Source organism: Larus michahellis, chromosome 3, assembly GCF_964199755.1.
Source record: "Larus michahellis chromosome 3, bLarMic1.1, whole genome shotgun sequence".
NCBI lineage: Eukaryota > Metazoa > Chordata > Aves > Charadriiformes > Laridae > Larus > Larus michahellis.
The window spans coordinates 56,228,017-56,243,132 of NC_133898.1; the positions used below are offsets into that span (position 1 = coordinate 56,228,017).

General features: G+C 35.5%; 1 protein-coding gene across 14 annotated transcripts in view; it reads right to left on the bottom strand.

The window, feature by feature from the left end:
• The window catches only part of QKI (QKI, KH domain containing RNA binding), a 161,774-nt gene that overhangs the window by 118,906 nt on the left and 27,752 nt on the right, over positions 1–15,116 (bottom strand). For all 14 annotated transcript variants that reach the window (XR_012586171.1, XR_012586173.1, XR_012586172.1 and 11 more), the window contains exon 2: positions 3,707–3,849. Coding sequence is in view for 9 of the 14 variants with exons in the window: in XM_074580281.1 (XP_074436382.1) it covers positions 3,707–3,849 (143 nt within the window). In the remaining 5 variants the exon portion in view is untranslated. The remainder of the gene's footprint in view (positions 1–3,706; positions 3,850–15,116) is intronic.

A 15,116-nucleotide genomic window follows, 5' to 3' on the forward strand; every position in this document is an offset into this window, starting at 1 on the left:
CAACATTTGTAGGTACTAATTCCAAAAACTGTTTAAATTGATATCAGACAGAAAGTTTAGTCTCAGCTCTTTAGGGAAATTCAAGAAAATTAATCATTTATCTGAAGCATAAGAAATGCTTAAGACTATTAACTATTCACCCACAAACAATAGCATATCCTCCATTCTTCTGCTTCCTACGAGCTCAGTAATTTTCCTGACATCTTTTCTTCTTACTTTTTTGAACTCTGATGGAAGATACTTCTCCGTGAATTGGAAATGCCTTCAAATTGTAACACCAAAGACTTAAATGAGCATACAGAGATTTAACTACGTGCAGAACACATTTATAACTGAAGGGTGAATTACAGACAACTAATGGAATTTAATCTTCTGGGTGCCTTCTGCACAATTTCTCAAGTTTCACGAGCACATACATGCTTCAGAAAAGAAAGTAGCTCCAATCTCATTTTGAAGACTAAAATGTCTATAAAAATGTAACGCCTTCCAAGGGTGCTAGAAGAAAATAACATATACAAATATACACAATTGCATTACTGTAGATTGCAATGGAAAAAACAATGAGCCAGAAAGCGGACCACCCCAACAGTTAACACAATTTATCACATTATGATTACATCATGAGAAAATGCTCCTTATACTACATACATACAAGAGAAAGTTAGTGACTATTTAGCAAGATTTTTGCATGTCTTCCACTTATTAGTACAAAAGTAGAAATACAGACTCTAGATAGTTGGCGTTTAAAAACTAGAGACCGTTTCTGACAATCAATTTTTTTTGAAAGTTAACCCTTCAATCAACTATGGTCTTAGAATAAAAATCAGAATTAAAATACTCTATATGCATTCATATAAAAAAATTATTAAGAGACTATAGAGAATTTTATATATTTATTTTAGCTTTGTAATTCAATTTTATATATTCTTTCCTTTGTGTAGGTACCCAAATTACAGTCGAACAGTAATATCAAAGTGATAGGCTACGACAATTTAGTGTCATCTTTTATACATATACATATATATGTATGTTTTTATACACAAATATAAAACATGAGTTTGTTTAAACTTATGGCAGACCATTATTTTTTATGCCTCAACTAATTTTGGATTCTGTGCACAAAATGGCACTATAGTACTATTCAGTATTCACTACAGTAAACTAATCTATATGCTTAAAATTATACATCAAAAATATTTACCAGAATAAAAGTTTATTATAACATCATAAAAGTTTGTCAATTTTTTTCTCCTTTCTGGTATTAAAAATTTACTAAACCTACATCAGAAAACAGTTTCTGGTCACTCTTCTCTGCATAATCTTTAAGTTTATCCATCTTTATGTTTTTGTAAGGTGTAGAAGATTGTCAGTTGGAAGAGAATGATGGCAATAGAAAAAATTAACTGGATTTATCTGACAGGCTCACTCTGATAGTCTGCACAGCATGTCTTCCCTGTATCTGATAACAATTAAATCAATTGCTAGATACGAGTAAGAAGTTTAACGTAACACTGTGTGATCACAATGAAATTATCTTTACAGGTGAAATTAATCTTTACAAGTGAATTTTACAGGTTTGTTTTTTTTAAGATAAGCTGGAATCACTGTACTCCAGACCTTCTGAATGCTGTACTAGCCTGAACGCAAAGCAGGTCATTTAACTTCTAACTTGTAGAAATACGTAATAGTATATTCTAGTTGCTTAACCAATTATTGAGGCTGTGCAGACCCCATTCTGAGTAGCTAGGAACAAACACAGACAACATGTAGACAGGCAGGAGCACATAGAGAACGCCGTGCTTAGCTCCCCAGTGAGGCTTGAACTGCCATGTGCCACCACAGTGGTAGAAGCTGTAGATTTTCTAGCAAACATTACACATCCCAAAAGAACCAACTACCTTTTTATTCCAGGTCACATGTATACAAATCACAAGTCTTTCTAACTTCTGAATTTGTAAAATTTTATTAAAATAAATTAGTGACCACTTTGAGGGCATTCTTCTGAAGGCACACAAAGAACTAGCAGGAGCTAGAGAAATTGCACACCCAAAGTTACACAAGTACTTTGACAGTAACAGAGACAAACTCTTTCCCGCTTCTTTACAGCATATTTGTCAATTAACTGGCAGTGAAGAGGCTAAGCTACTATACCTCTGATTTCTAGAGGAAAACCTTAATAATAATTATAGGAAATCCAACCCCTTTTTCTTCCTCCTATCTTGTGTTCCTGGTACAGCAAGCATTAAGTTCTGTAAAAACTACAACTGACAATTAAGGCAACTCTTTGCAAAGGACACATTGTCAAGTTATAAAATCAAAATTTCAAAAACTAAGTTATGTTTTAAAAAGACTATCATCAATATAACTCTAAGATATATACAGATACAGAGCCATTTACATTGCTTTACGGAACAATTGCATAGCACAGTTCCTCTCAAAAATCTGTAATTCCAAGGAGTTTCAAAAGAATAACTGTTTTTGGTGTGGAGATATGTACGCATGTACGTATGTGTACACATATGTATTTGGATATGCATACGCATATGTTTAATTTGGGAAAAAAGACAGAAGGGAAGGGAAGAGATGTCCTCACTGCCAATGCAAATTCTTTGAACACTTTTCCCAGTAGAGGTATTTTAACCCAAAAGCAACAAAACAACTTTGTGAAAACTAAAAAGGGAGAAAAAATTGTCTAAATATTCTTTTCTGAATAATGACTTGCACTTAATTTTCTTAATGGAGTATGGCACAATGAGGTTTTATTTAGAGGCCTGTACGTTCTAAGCAGCATTAAAATAATAAAGCTCAATTTGGAGAGCTTAATCTAACTAATGATACAAAGAAAAGTCACAGAAATACACAACGTTGCTTCCATTTTTTGCTGTTCTGTACTTTCTTCCACTTTATACCACTTCAGTGTGCAAATGCCTCACTTGGACCCTGCACTCCCCCGCTGCAACAAGACCCCTAAATTCTATTAGGGAGGAATAACAAAATTTCTTATTTTGTCAGTGACCAACAAAAATGGTTGGGGTAGATTTTGACAGGACTATTTTTCCCAAGTTATTTTAAGAAACCATTCAGACCACAGTAGTTCTAAATAGTTCATCTAGTTAAATGAAATCATTCTCCCTCAAAAACGTAGGTGTACAATGGAACAGAACACCCAATGGAGAACATAACATTGGCATGCAAGCAAGGAGCTTTTCTTATGCGGGAGGGGGAGAGGGAGGAACAACCCCAAGATAAAGACATTTCTATCTGCAACAGAACTGGTTACACAGGTATGGGACAAACAGTAACTGAGAACAAGTACAGTCTCCAAAAGGTCTCTGAGGGGTCTCACTAAGGGTTCTCTAACTGACTTTTAGACACATAATAAAAGGAAAAAGCACTGTCCCAAGAACTACTTCCCTCATAAAACTCACTACACAGTGTCTCAGGACTGACAGTACTGAATGAACAAGACAATTCCGATCTTAGATCTACGACTTTATAACCCATACTAGTTTGGTATTTAGCACAACCTTCTTCCACTCACACTCACTACAAATCAAGCCACCAAGTGCAATATACACTACTTTCCTAAGACGTATCTTGTCAAAAGCAATTCAGTGTGATCCAAGGGTAGCATCACATGAAATTTACATTTAAAGACGACCACAAGGATCAAAAAATAATTTAGGGACTAAAAAGATATACTTACATCTGGATATTCTTTTACAGGCACATATAGTTTCTCTTGTAACTGTACAATAGGTCCCACAGCATCTGGTAATTCTGCACTTCTCTTCTCCGTACTACCATTTAATGTGTCGTTATACATGTCTTTCCGTACTCTGCTAATTTCTGTGGGGGGAAAAACGTATATTAGGTATTAAATACAGTAACAGATTATAATCTAGCATGACAGTCTTCTCTTTCTAATCTTTACCAAACCTTAATGCCATTTTCTTCTTCTCTTCGTGAGCATGATGGTAACTTGAAAGAAAAATCTGTTGCGGTTTTGTTTAGGTTTTTGTGTTTGTTTGGGTTTTTGTTTTGTTTTAAATTACAGCACCCATCTTAAATGTTTTCTTCATGTCTGTAAATTTGCTACCTCCTCATCCTGTTTATGGAATTCAGCTATTGAAGTAAAAATTATGTGCAGCTATATAGAACACTTACAACATTGTTCACATAATTTAAAAGGTGTATAAAACCCAATTCTCTCACATATATTTTATAATAGAGCATCTAGAAAGTGAAAAAATTAGAAATCCATACCAAACAAAAAATACAAAAACGCATCTATACAGAACTATTTACAAGATTAACTATAGCATTTGGAAATGAAATGGTGTATCTTTCAGCAGGGAGAAATCTGACAACCCAAGGGTGCAGTTACTGAACACATGGGGTGACAAGAAACTAGTAAACATTGTTTTACTGACCACCCTCAGTGAGATAATGAAAAAATTAAGACAAGTATGGTATCAGAGACCTGGGCAACCTCTATATACACCCAAAAGTCCTACTACTTCATTGCAAAGTAATGAAAAACTCCTCAAGAGCATCAGGGAACGTCACAAGTGGACTTATTTCTACCAATTAAACTTGTATTACCCACACCTTAAGGTATTTACTTGCAAGACATAGTTGAGTAGTTATAAACAAAGTAGTTAAAAATGGATCATTTGATTCAAATAAAGTTCAGTTCGACTAAACTGTAACAATCTGATAATGAACACAAAGCTTTCTCTTATTTAACAAAAAAATATATTTAGTAAGAGCTTGTATTTCATTTCTAGAACTGTTAAACTGGTATTTAAATTGTTGCTATAAGGAAAAAAAAGTCCACATTTCATACCTTACAGAATTCCAACTAGTATAAAATTTTCTCGAAGAGTTTATTCCAGTAGCACTAAAGAATTACTTAAAGTTAATGTATTAACCAAGTTCCAAACTGAAAACTAACATTTAAACAGGCATTGTTCCCAACACATTAAGACTCATGACAGTGTGGATTGTAAAGCAAAAACAGACTTCAATATTTCCAGCCTTTTACTTAGAATTGTTACAACTGCTTTCAAAATCTTCAGAATTGAAATGAAACTGAAAACAGAAAATTTGTGTTTTCATCTGACCACAGGAAGCCACAAAAACGAGAAGTCACTTGAAATTCTAGCAGCAGACGAGATTATTATAACCTCTGTTTCATAATGAATTTCTTCTCTGCCAGATGATTTATAGCTAAGATTTCACCACTTGAAAAGCTAGGGAGGAGAGGGAGAGCGTCAGAAACAATGAAATCTCTGGAACGCAGCAGCCCTAATTTTCAACCGAGTTAGTCTGAATTAATTCTAACAAACTTACTCTGCATGTTCAAGAACAAGTTGTTTCGCCACTGGAAACTGACACACTCAATTGCGTATACTATATAACGATTTGGTGGTTAACACCTGTTTAAAATGGAGAACACAAATTTCGTCATCATATAATCATAGCTCAAGGAAGAAATCCACAGCTGCTGCTACACTGACAATTTTGGCAACAGGCACAAAATCCTCGGAACTACAAGCGGTATTTATACTGGCTTCAGTATATAAAGAAATTCTTTAGTACATCTCTTTGAACAAATATTATTATCTTTTGGCAGACGTTGCTTCCTTTTCATTCCCTTCAGATTTTCCATTAACTTACACTACACTGAAACAAGCTAGGCAGTCTGCCGAAGTACTGAAGCGTAAGTAGCAACACGGTCATTTTTATTTATATTTGGCAGCTACAGAGTAGTTGCACTGAAAATTTAATTTTAAATTGTATCTTTCATGTAGAATATAATCACTAACTTTAGATATTCTAGTTTTCACAGGAGAGAAAGAACACTTATTTTAATCTTTCCCTTGCAAATAGTTGTATGTCACATTCGTGACACTGTAGAGCCACACATTCAGAATACACACAGATAGTATGATAAGCTGACTTGAGGACTACCACTGAATTCTGGTTTGTGTGAAACTTAAGCCATCTATCACACCCCAAATGTTATATAGAATGAAGACACCCACCAACTCAGGATTTTCTACTCTACTACAGGACCAGACACCTGAAATATAGTTTTCTTTGACTATCTAGTTTTTTATCTTCTCTCTCTACATTCAAGCCACTGGTAACACCAACAAACATCAGGATGGGGACAGTCAGCTACACTAACTCAGCATTGTCATCGGCTTCTCAAGTGCTACTCTTTCTTCTGCTTCTTGGCATTTTATCTTCTCTCTTGCCTTAGACACTTTCCGTAAAATCTCAGAAGAAGCATCCAGAAGCAATAGGTGAAATAACACGCATGCATTCCCAATTTTTCTTTAACTGCTAATCAGGTCTTCAAACTCCCTTTCTGCATAATACGCTATCCAGGAGTCTCTCTTTCCATTTATGTTGTATTTAGTAGAACCAAAGTACTACTGCTTAAATTACAAAATAATTAGATCAAACCTCCAGTTCACCAATTCTCTCTCACTACTAACTCTGGATAAAATACAACCTATTTCCTTCCCAACTTGATAGCTCATCCAACCACAAGCACTCTCCCAAATAAATAACTTCAAGAGCTGTATATCTGCTTAATATGCATCCTGTGTTTTCCCAGATTCTGCTGGATCTTTTTACACATCTTCAAGGTCTTTTTTTCTTTTATGACTAACAGCAGTTTTGTCAGATACCTGCCTCTTGTTTAATCACACCTTGTGTCTCAGCAAGAGTCCATACAAAACTATGAATTTTGATCACATCTTTCCTTTTACTGTCTCCATTAAACCAAATTCAAGCTTCTAGTCTATCTTGCAACTTTGCCACTCACTTCAAGCAGTTACACATATCTCTAGAACTATCTGCTATTGTATTTCCAGCACCTCCCTCGAGAGTTTATTAGAAGTGCAGTAAGATTCCAGAAAGCCTCACTAGCAGCACGTTAGAAAAAGCTAAAAGCTCTACTCTCACCTCTAGCAAGTATCCATTTTATCCTTTTCTGAAATACTTAACAATACTTAAAAATCTGAGGATAGGCGTAGTACAAAAGTAAGAAGGTCACATCTTCAAAGCACAGCTTTTTATTTTTTTTTCCACTGAATTCACATATCATTAAAAATAAGAGGAACCCAAGCAAACAGCTTTTTCTTTAGATTTATTTCACATCATTTCTTACACGCTACCAAGCGGATGTCTCATCTTTCCTTCCCAAAAGCTTCTTTGGTATGTCTCTCATGAAATCACACTTCCCAAATTCATTTGCAAGGTTTTAGCTCCTCCGCATTTACAATTCTTTACAAATTCTTCCACCATGATTTCTCACAGGAAGACAACTGATTTAAAAATAAAGCAAGCTTTACTTTCAAAGTGAACGTCTAAGTACAGTTCTAACTACTTTACCTCTATTCAACACCACAGTGCTAACTATGTTCTATAACACTCTAGGGATTTAAAAGAGAGTTAAGTAAGCAGAGATACTTAATTATAATAGTAGTCATAGCTAAAAAAAGAATACAGCAGCTTCACCACACCTCTAAAACCTGTGAGCTCTGCAAATGCAGTAATAGGCCTCTCTGAAAAGATCCAAGTACCCATCCCCACTGTAGGTACAAACAGAAACTCTCTATGAAGAATTTCAAAATCCACATTATTCACCTTTAACAATACTCTGGTCTGTACACTGTAAATTGTAAGTTTAGCAGTAAATGGCAACTTTGTCTTGCTCACAGCAGGGCAATGGAGTAATTGACTCAAAAAAAAAAGTCAAACTGATTTCAATATAATATCTTATTCCACCTTAATATGGCATGACATAGTCACCTACGGGGGCAATGACATGCATGTTGGTCCGGGAGAACAGTTTTCTTCCTCTGTTCCTAAAAGCTATATAAGTAATGTAATCTTTTGTTTCATTCACCTACAGATAGTGTTTTTCAGTCTCTCTAATGTTTTTAAGATATGATCTGAAGCAGGACACACTGTTTGCACTGACTACCTTTGTACAGAGATGTACTTTTTTTTTTATTTCTTCATGACACTTAACGATAAAGTATTCCTCCCTCTTGAGCACATGACGGACTGTGTTCAGATGAATGTTTGTCATCACATTAAAAACCACCAAGAAGTTACTGCTTTTCAGCTGTCAATTATCATTCCCTTAGAGGAAGTAAGACTCAGTATGTGTTTAAGACTGTTGGATTGCAACGTAAAATGGGTTTACATCAACCACTCAGCAAGAATATTCAAAGTAGGAAATCACTGAAAAGGTTCAAATTCTTCCTCCCCCACCACTTTCAGAGTTGCAAACCACCCTCATCCCCAGTGCTCACAGCTTTAGAATTTCCCACCGTGAAGCCCTATTATAAATTATTTACAATTTCTTTTGAAAGAACAGACCGGGACACTGTTTTAAAACCAATGCATTCCTCATTGCAGTTTAAACTAGGACTAAGAATTTGAAGAACTAAAATAAATCTTCCGATGTTAACAATTTGCACCAATTTAGCTACAGCTGTTTAACAAACAGAGCTAAACTGATGCCACTCTCAGCCTATGTTCCTTTCCTAAGTCTAATACAACATTAAGCCATCAATGCACACAGAATTTAATTCTTTAAACTGAGAAAACTGTTCATCTGTCACAGAAGAGCCTATCTATCATTCTTGATTTTTACAATACACAGCAAATGTGGGTGGAACAAACCAATAGCCACAATCAGCAAGAGATTCAGAATGTATCAAAATACTAACCATCTTATAAAACCAGTCAGCATGCTTCCTTAGGGAAGCAAAGCACTATACTCTTAAAGATTCTCAAATACAAGACAGTTTCCACATGGGGCAAAAAAAAAAAAAAAAAAGAACTTATGAGCAAATTTTTTACGGTTAAAAATGTAAGAGGTATGGTGATAAACAGTTATGTTCATATCACTAAAAATCTACATGGTACTTGGATCTCAGTGATGCATAAAACACTCAGTTTCAGTTTTCTACTTTCTCACAGAAATCAAGTTATGCCCAAAATACCGATGACACCAGATTTTTTTTTTTTTTTCCCCACATACAGCATAGTTTTATGTATTTTGACAGGAAAAGTTAATTCTTACAATAAATGTGTGTCTTACAGAACATGGCATTAAACAACAAAAATAAATAATATCTCCAATATTTCCACAATATTTTTTTGTGAAAAGTGAAAAATTCTGATAACTGTCTATCAGAGACAACTTTAGCAAGTCCACTCGAATTCACAAGATCAGCATGCCTTGAGCTGAGGGGACAGGCAGGGAAAAAAAAACTGATTCACGTCCCTTCTCATTCTTTACTACTAAGAAGTTTAATGTTGGTTGTTTTTTTTTTTAAGTGTGAAATGCAACAAAATGCGTGCAAAAAGTTAACATTTTTATAAAATATTTTTGCTGCACACAGCTGCTGCTGGATCACCAATTTAGGAATTTAAGAGATACTTTTAAGCAACAAAATAATTTTTTTCCAATTCTTTTGCAATCGGATAGGTCCCCAAACTAGTAAACAAAAGTTACAAACACTCTAACAGACAAACATACGATTACCACTTTGGAGGACCCAAATTCACTGACTATGGATCCAGGGTTTATTCAGGCAGACAATCCATTCCATGTCCATTAAAGCATTACCCATCAATTAGACAACTGCAACTAGATACCAGTAAGTTCTATATAATACACAGTGTTTTCTTCAAACAGCATCCAATAATATTGTAAACAAAACACCTGAAAAATGTCACTAAGAATGGAAAGGGAAAAAAAGCACAAAAAGTATTTGACTATTATATTCTGGTCTTGTTGAAAAATCTCTAAAGGCAGGTGGATTATGAACTCTCTTGAAAGCTCTCTGAAAGCTAATACAGAGCATGTGATCAAACTACAAGAGTGGTGTGCTGATGTTCACCCCCTGCCCAAAAAGAACCTTGTTGACATAGGACATACCAAATTGAAATACAACCTTTATTATAAAAAATTTAATCAGGAACCAAAACAATGTGACATCGCTGCATTTATGCCCTGAATTGATCAGCACTTTCTCTCAGAAGAAATGAAAAAGAATCTAGAAGTTCTGGACACCACCACTGAGGCTATGGCATACAAGTTATGCAGCACTGTCACCCCAACCCTTCCCAAAAAAAAAAAGTGTTTGCATTCCAAATTTCAATTCATCTTTTAATGCCTTGGAAGAACTCTAGTTGCTTCTCCTTTGTTCCTCTGAGCCCAATCTGGCAGTACCCTTTCGATGATTAAACTGTCAGTCCAATGATAAGTGGGCAACACTTTCAGCAATTTGTCAGCACACTCGGTATCAAAATTCAGTCATTTTCTTTTGCAAGAAGAGCCTGCAAAACTCCTTCTGTTGTGGGCAGTTCTAAGGTTTGCAGCAAACTGACTTCAAAACCAAATAGAGCACACTCATCTGTTCTCTTTGTATAAACGTCAACAAAAAGCTTTTAAGTGCTTTATTATTGGTGGAACATTGCAACTCATGTGTTTTCTAATCTAGCAGCTTTAGTATGCTTACTTGGCAAAGAAATAGTTGGTTTTATTCATCACAATTTTAACAGTCTTCACTGTTAACACCAGTGCTGTTTGCTACTATTGCTGATGCAGCAGAAATAGCAACGCGAGCAAAAAACCAAGTCATTTTTAATATTGTGCCACATGGACCTGTACCCCGCGTGCATCATCAGTGTACAGACTAAAACATTGGCAAGCGCTTACCCTACCCACCCCCTGCTATTAATCAGTGAAATGCCTGAACATCAAGCAAAAAAGATTCCTACCATCTTTCCTTCAGAAAGCAATACAGAGTAAAAAATTAAAAATTTAGACAAACATGACCAAGCATCAAAGCTGATGAAACACAGTCCACTTCTGACAAATTTTCATACATCATCAGCTTTGGTTTCGAGCATGACATTGAACTCTAACATAATTAACGGCATGCATTTAACAGTCATGCATTTGTTTCCGCTCACTAAAACTTGCATTTACATTATTTAATGCAATGGTATGTCAGAACAGCCAGAACGGGTCTGATCAAAAATCCCTCAACCCTGCATTGCATCTGACAATGGCAATCTGCATTCACTTAAGACAATAATATAAAGAATACTAAATACAGTCGTCTCATTTTCTTGGTAAACTCAAAAAGCCATACATTTGAGATGAAGTCCCATGCCTCCTCATATCCCAGTACTACGCTCCAAACAGCATATAAATCTTTAACATAAAAATCAGTTTAGAAGTCTCTAAAAGGATAGTTGAACAAGCCTTTCAGCAGTCTACTTGGTATCTTCACCTGACATCATCTAGCAACTGACATACACTATCCATCCATATCCAAATGAGTATCTTTGTAAAACTGAAAGCTTCTTGAGGTGAGTAATTAGCTGATAGACAAAAAACAGCACAACTAAACTAAACTTTTAAGAGTTGAGGATAATTGTTTTAAAAGTCAACATGAAAAATCAGGAAAATAAATCCAGAATATTCATCTCTCTATTAAGCCTCAGCATTAGATCAAGCTTACACAATAACTCAGTTAAAGTAGATGAACATATACTGTTCTGCTTGTTACAAGATTTCCTTACAACATGGATTAGATTAACAGTATCATAGAATCATAGAATCATAGGGTTGGAAGGGACCTCTGGAGATCATCTAGTCCAACCCCCCTGCCAGAGCAGGGTCACCTAGAGCAGGTTACACAGGAACGCGTCCAGGCGGGTTTTGAATGTCTCCAGAGTTGGAGACTCCACCACCTCTCTGGGCAGCCTGTTCCAGTGCTCTGCCACCCTCAGGGTAAAGAAGTTCCTCCTCATGTTTAGGTGGAACTTCCTATGTTCAAGTTTGTGCCCATTGCCTCTTGTCCTGTCCCCGGGCACCACTGAAAACTCTTATCAAACTCGTATCAAACTCTTCAAAATATTTTCCACTAGAGTCCATCAGCACAGCACAACTGCTGAAGCAGATTTGGTGGCTCACATTCATATCAGGCTTAATTATTACACTTTGAAGACTCTTCTACTCCAACTTCCTTTATTAGCAAGTTGCCCCCAAATACTTAGTTACAATACTTAGCTGCTAAACCTATTTGAGGTTTTTGTTTGTTATTTTTTTGCATACCCCCTAGTGTGAATCAAATGATTGACAGCTAACCATAATAATAAACAACTTGGCTATCTTCGGTGCAGGAGAATCAGCAGTAATACAATTTTGCACAAACTACTAATCATGATCAGAAAGATGAAAGAAAGGAGCCATCCATTCTGTATTTTACCTCAGTTTACTGTCTGGTTTTGAAATTGTTCTTTGTGAACAATGAAAATTGACTGGTCTGCAATGGACCTTCTCTACCCAGACACTATTGCATGCTCCCTATGTTTGAATCCATTCATTCACATACAGTCAATTGCTGTTCAATTTCTACAGGTATCTTCAATATACAAAATAAATTGTATTTATGTTGAACACCTATGAAGTCATGTAATGGGAAGCTCTCCAGTTAAAGCCAGAAGGTTATTTGCTCAAAAAGTATACCGAGTACTTCAGAAAACAGTAGCCTAATTCACATCAGAATCTCCTCAGTATCAGCAAAGAAATCACACACCCTATGCTATCCCGCCAGTACGTGCCAGGAGTACCTCAAAGTAAAAAGGCAAGATGCCATTTTACAACCTTCAAAACGAAACAAAGTAATTGAAAAAAAATCCTGGTTGAGAACCTCCAAATAATCAGTTCTGAAGTTTAGTGGAGAATTAGAATTCTGATGCAGTTATCCAAATTTCAGTTTTGTTTATTCTTGGAACTGAGAGGAAATCAAATAGTGAAAACTACAAAAAAAAACAAAAACAAAAAACAACACAACTTGAAAGAACTAAATAGCAGCACCATTACATTCTTTCCTGATTTCCAAGGGTGCATCTTAACATTTACAAAGAATAAAGTACAGCACATGCAGGTTATTTTCTCAATCTTTTGGAAACCATCCACAACCATCCTCCACAGACTTAGCAATTACAAGAAAATATTCTATTGGTTAATGGGCTCTTTGTCTTTTGTATGAAAGGAGTGAGGGCATTTTTTTTACTCCCATGATCACCCAAAAATAATTAACTGTTGACTAACACAGTGATGTCATGGGAGTCTTCTACTAATTGTTTTAAGGCCAAAGTACATTTCCCACACCTTCCACATACAAAGGCAATCTGAGGGAACACAAAACTTTGTAGCTACTATGAAGTATTTCAGGAACTATAGGAAAGCGAAGATGCATATCCTATGTCCTCTGTTAGTTTTTCACATAGCTTTGTATCAGTCTTTTCCTTGTCATAAAGATGAATTTCTACAGTGTATGCACACAGTGATCACTTGACACATTTAAAGCTACATATCTAGACCATACATAGACAGTGAGTTAAAGGAAAAAAAATGATTCGTTAACAGTAGCTGATTAGTTATGAAGAATTAACATTATGCATTCTTTATTAAAAAAAATATACTATACTGCTATTGAGATGTTGACAAAGACACTTTAAAGTCACAAAAGCCTGGATTTTGGCACTAAGTTTTTGTACCTCTGACATCTAAAAATAACTGTGATCACTAGTTATCAACAAAGAAATCTATTCAATACTGCTAGATACTAAACACCAAAAACTGAGGAAACTTCTCTGATCATAAGGAAATTAGTTATAAGCAAACATCTCTAATTCTAACCTGCTAGCATAGCAAAACAAAGCTAATCCAGGATTTGTAAAAGCAATGCCTCTACATATACAAAGTACTATTTCATAAGAGGCTGCCCTGACAGCTTTCATCACTTCAACTGGAATCTAATGCATCTGAATAGGACTGACTAGTTCCTCTCATTCCCAATTTACTTTTTTTTTTTAACTGATCATGTACGACAGTAATACAACCCCACTTTTAAGGGCTGCTCCCTATCACACGGTAGCGTTTTACAGGCTGCCCTACCATGGCTCTGTCAGCATTTTATTCACAAGACTGTAAGAAAGTAACAATTTTGGTTGACAAGTACCAACACTGACATCAAGTTAGCCATCTACTACATCAAATACGTTAACTATTGCACTGCTCTGACATTAAATACATTATCAAGATGCACTATGCAACTTCAAACTAACTTCCAAGTATCAGAAGACTTCCGAGTTAGGCAGTACATAAACAAAATCTCTACCTAACCAAATACATAAGCAACACCGTAGCTTAAATTTGACAACACAGCTAACCAAACTATAGGCCTAAATTAAGTACTACCCATCTGTGTTAAAAGATTATACATGTCCAACATATCTTTTAGCTTACATTTATTAAGTTAAAAAGCTTAATCAATCCTTAATATAGCAGTAGTCAAATATTCCTGCATGTGACAAACTAATAGATTGAACCAACGTACGAAGTTGTTTTAGATTTGGCTATCAAAAAAAGTTATAAACCTTGAACAAACAGAAGAACAGCACAATTTATTTAAGCTTAGATTTCAAAACAGGTCACTTTGATGAAGTAATGGAACTTGTTGGCAAAATCATCTGAACAAAAGGGGTCAAAGACGAATACTAGAAAAACTGGAAACTCTGAGCTGGATGTACAATAACCGAACACATACACATGCAGGAAGAGGCTCCAAAATTTAGTTCAGAAGTAAATATTCCAGCCAGATACCTTAGGCCATTTGGATTACTATGCCAAATTTCAGAAATGTTGAAGAACTTAAAATACTGGTGTGAAGGTCTGTAAAGCATACTACAAGTTTACCAAAGTTAGACTGTGCTAGGCTAACATAATAACGATGAGAGCACTACAGAAAACTGTGCAGTGCTAAGTGGAGTTTCCCATGCAACATACTGCATGGAATTTAACTTAAGAAATGGTGATTCCTAGAAAAGCTCTTCAAAGTATAAACTAAAACAAAGTCACAATAGCTGTGCTAAAAATAGAACTAGTTAAAAGGAGATTGATCAAAGGTGATGGAAAACCTCATAAAGGGTGAAATGAATATTATCTAAAAAATGAATTAGTGAAAGTGAAATCTCACTCTGAACTGTTAATGCTG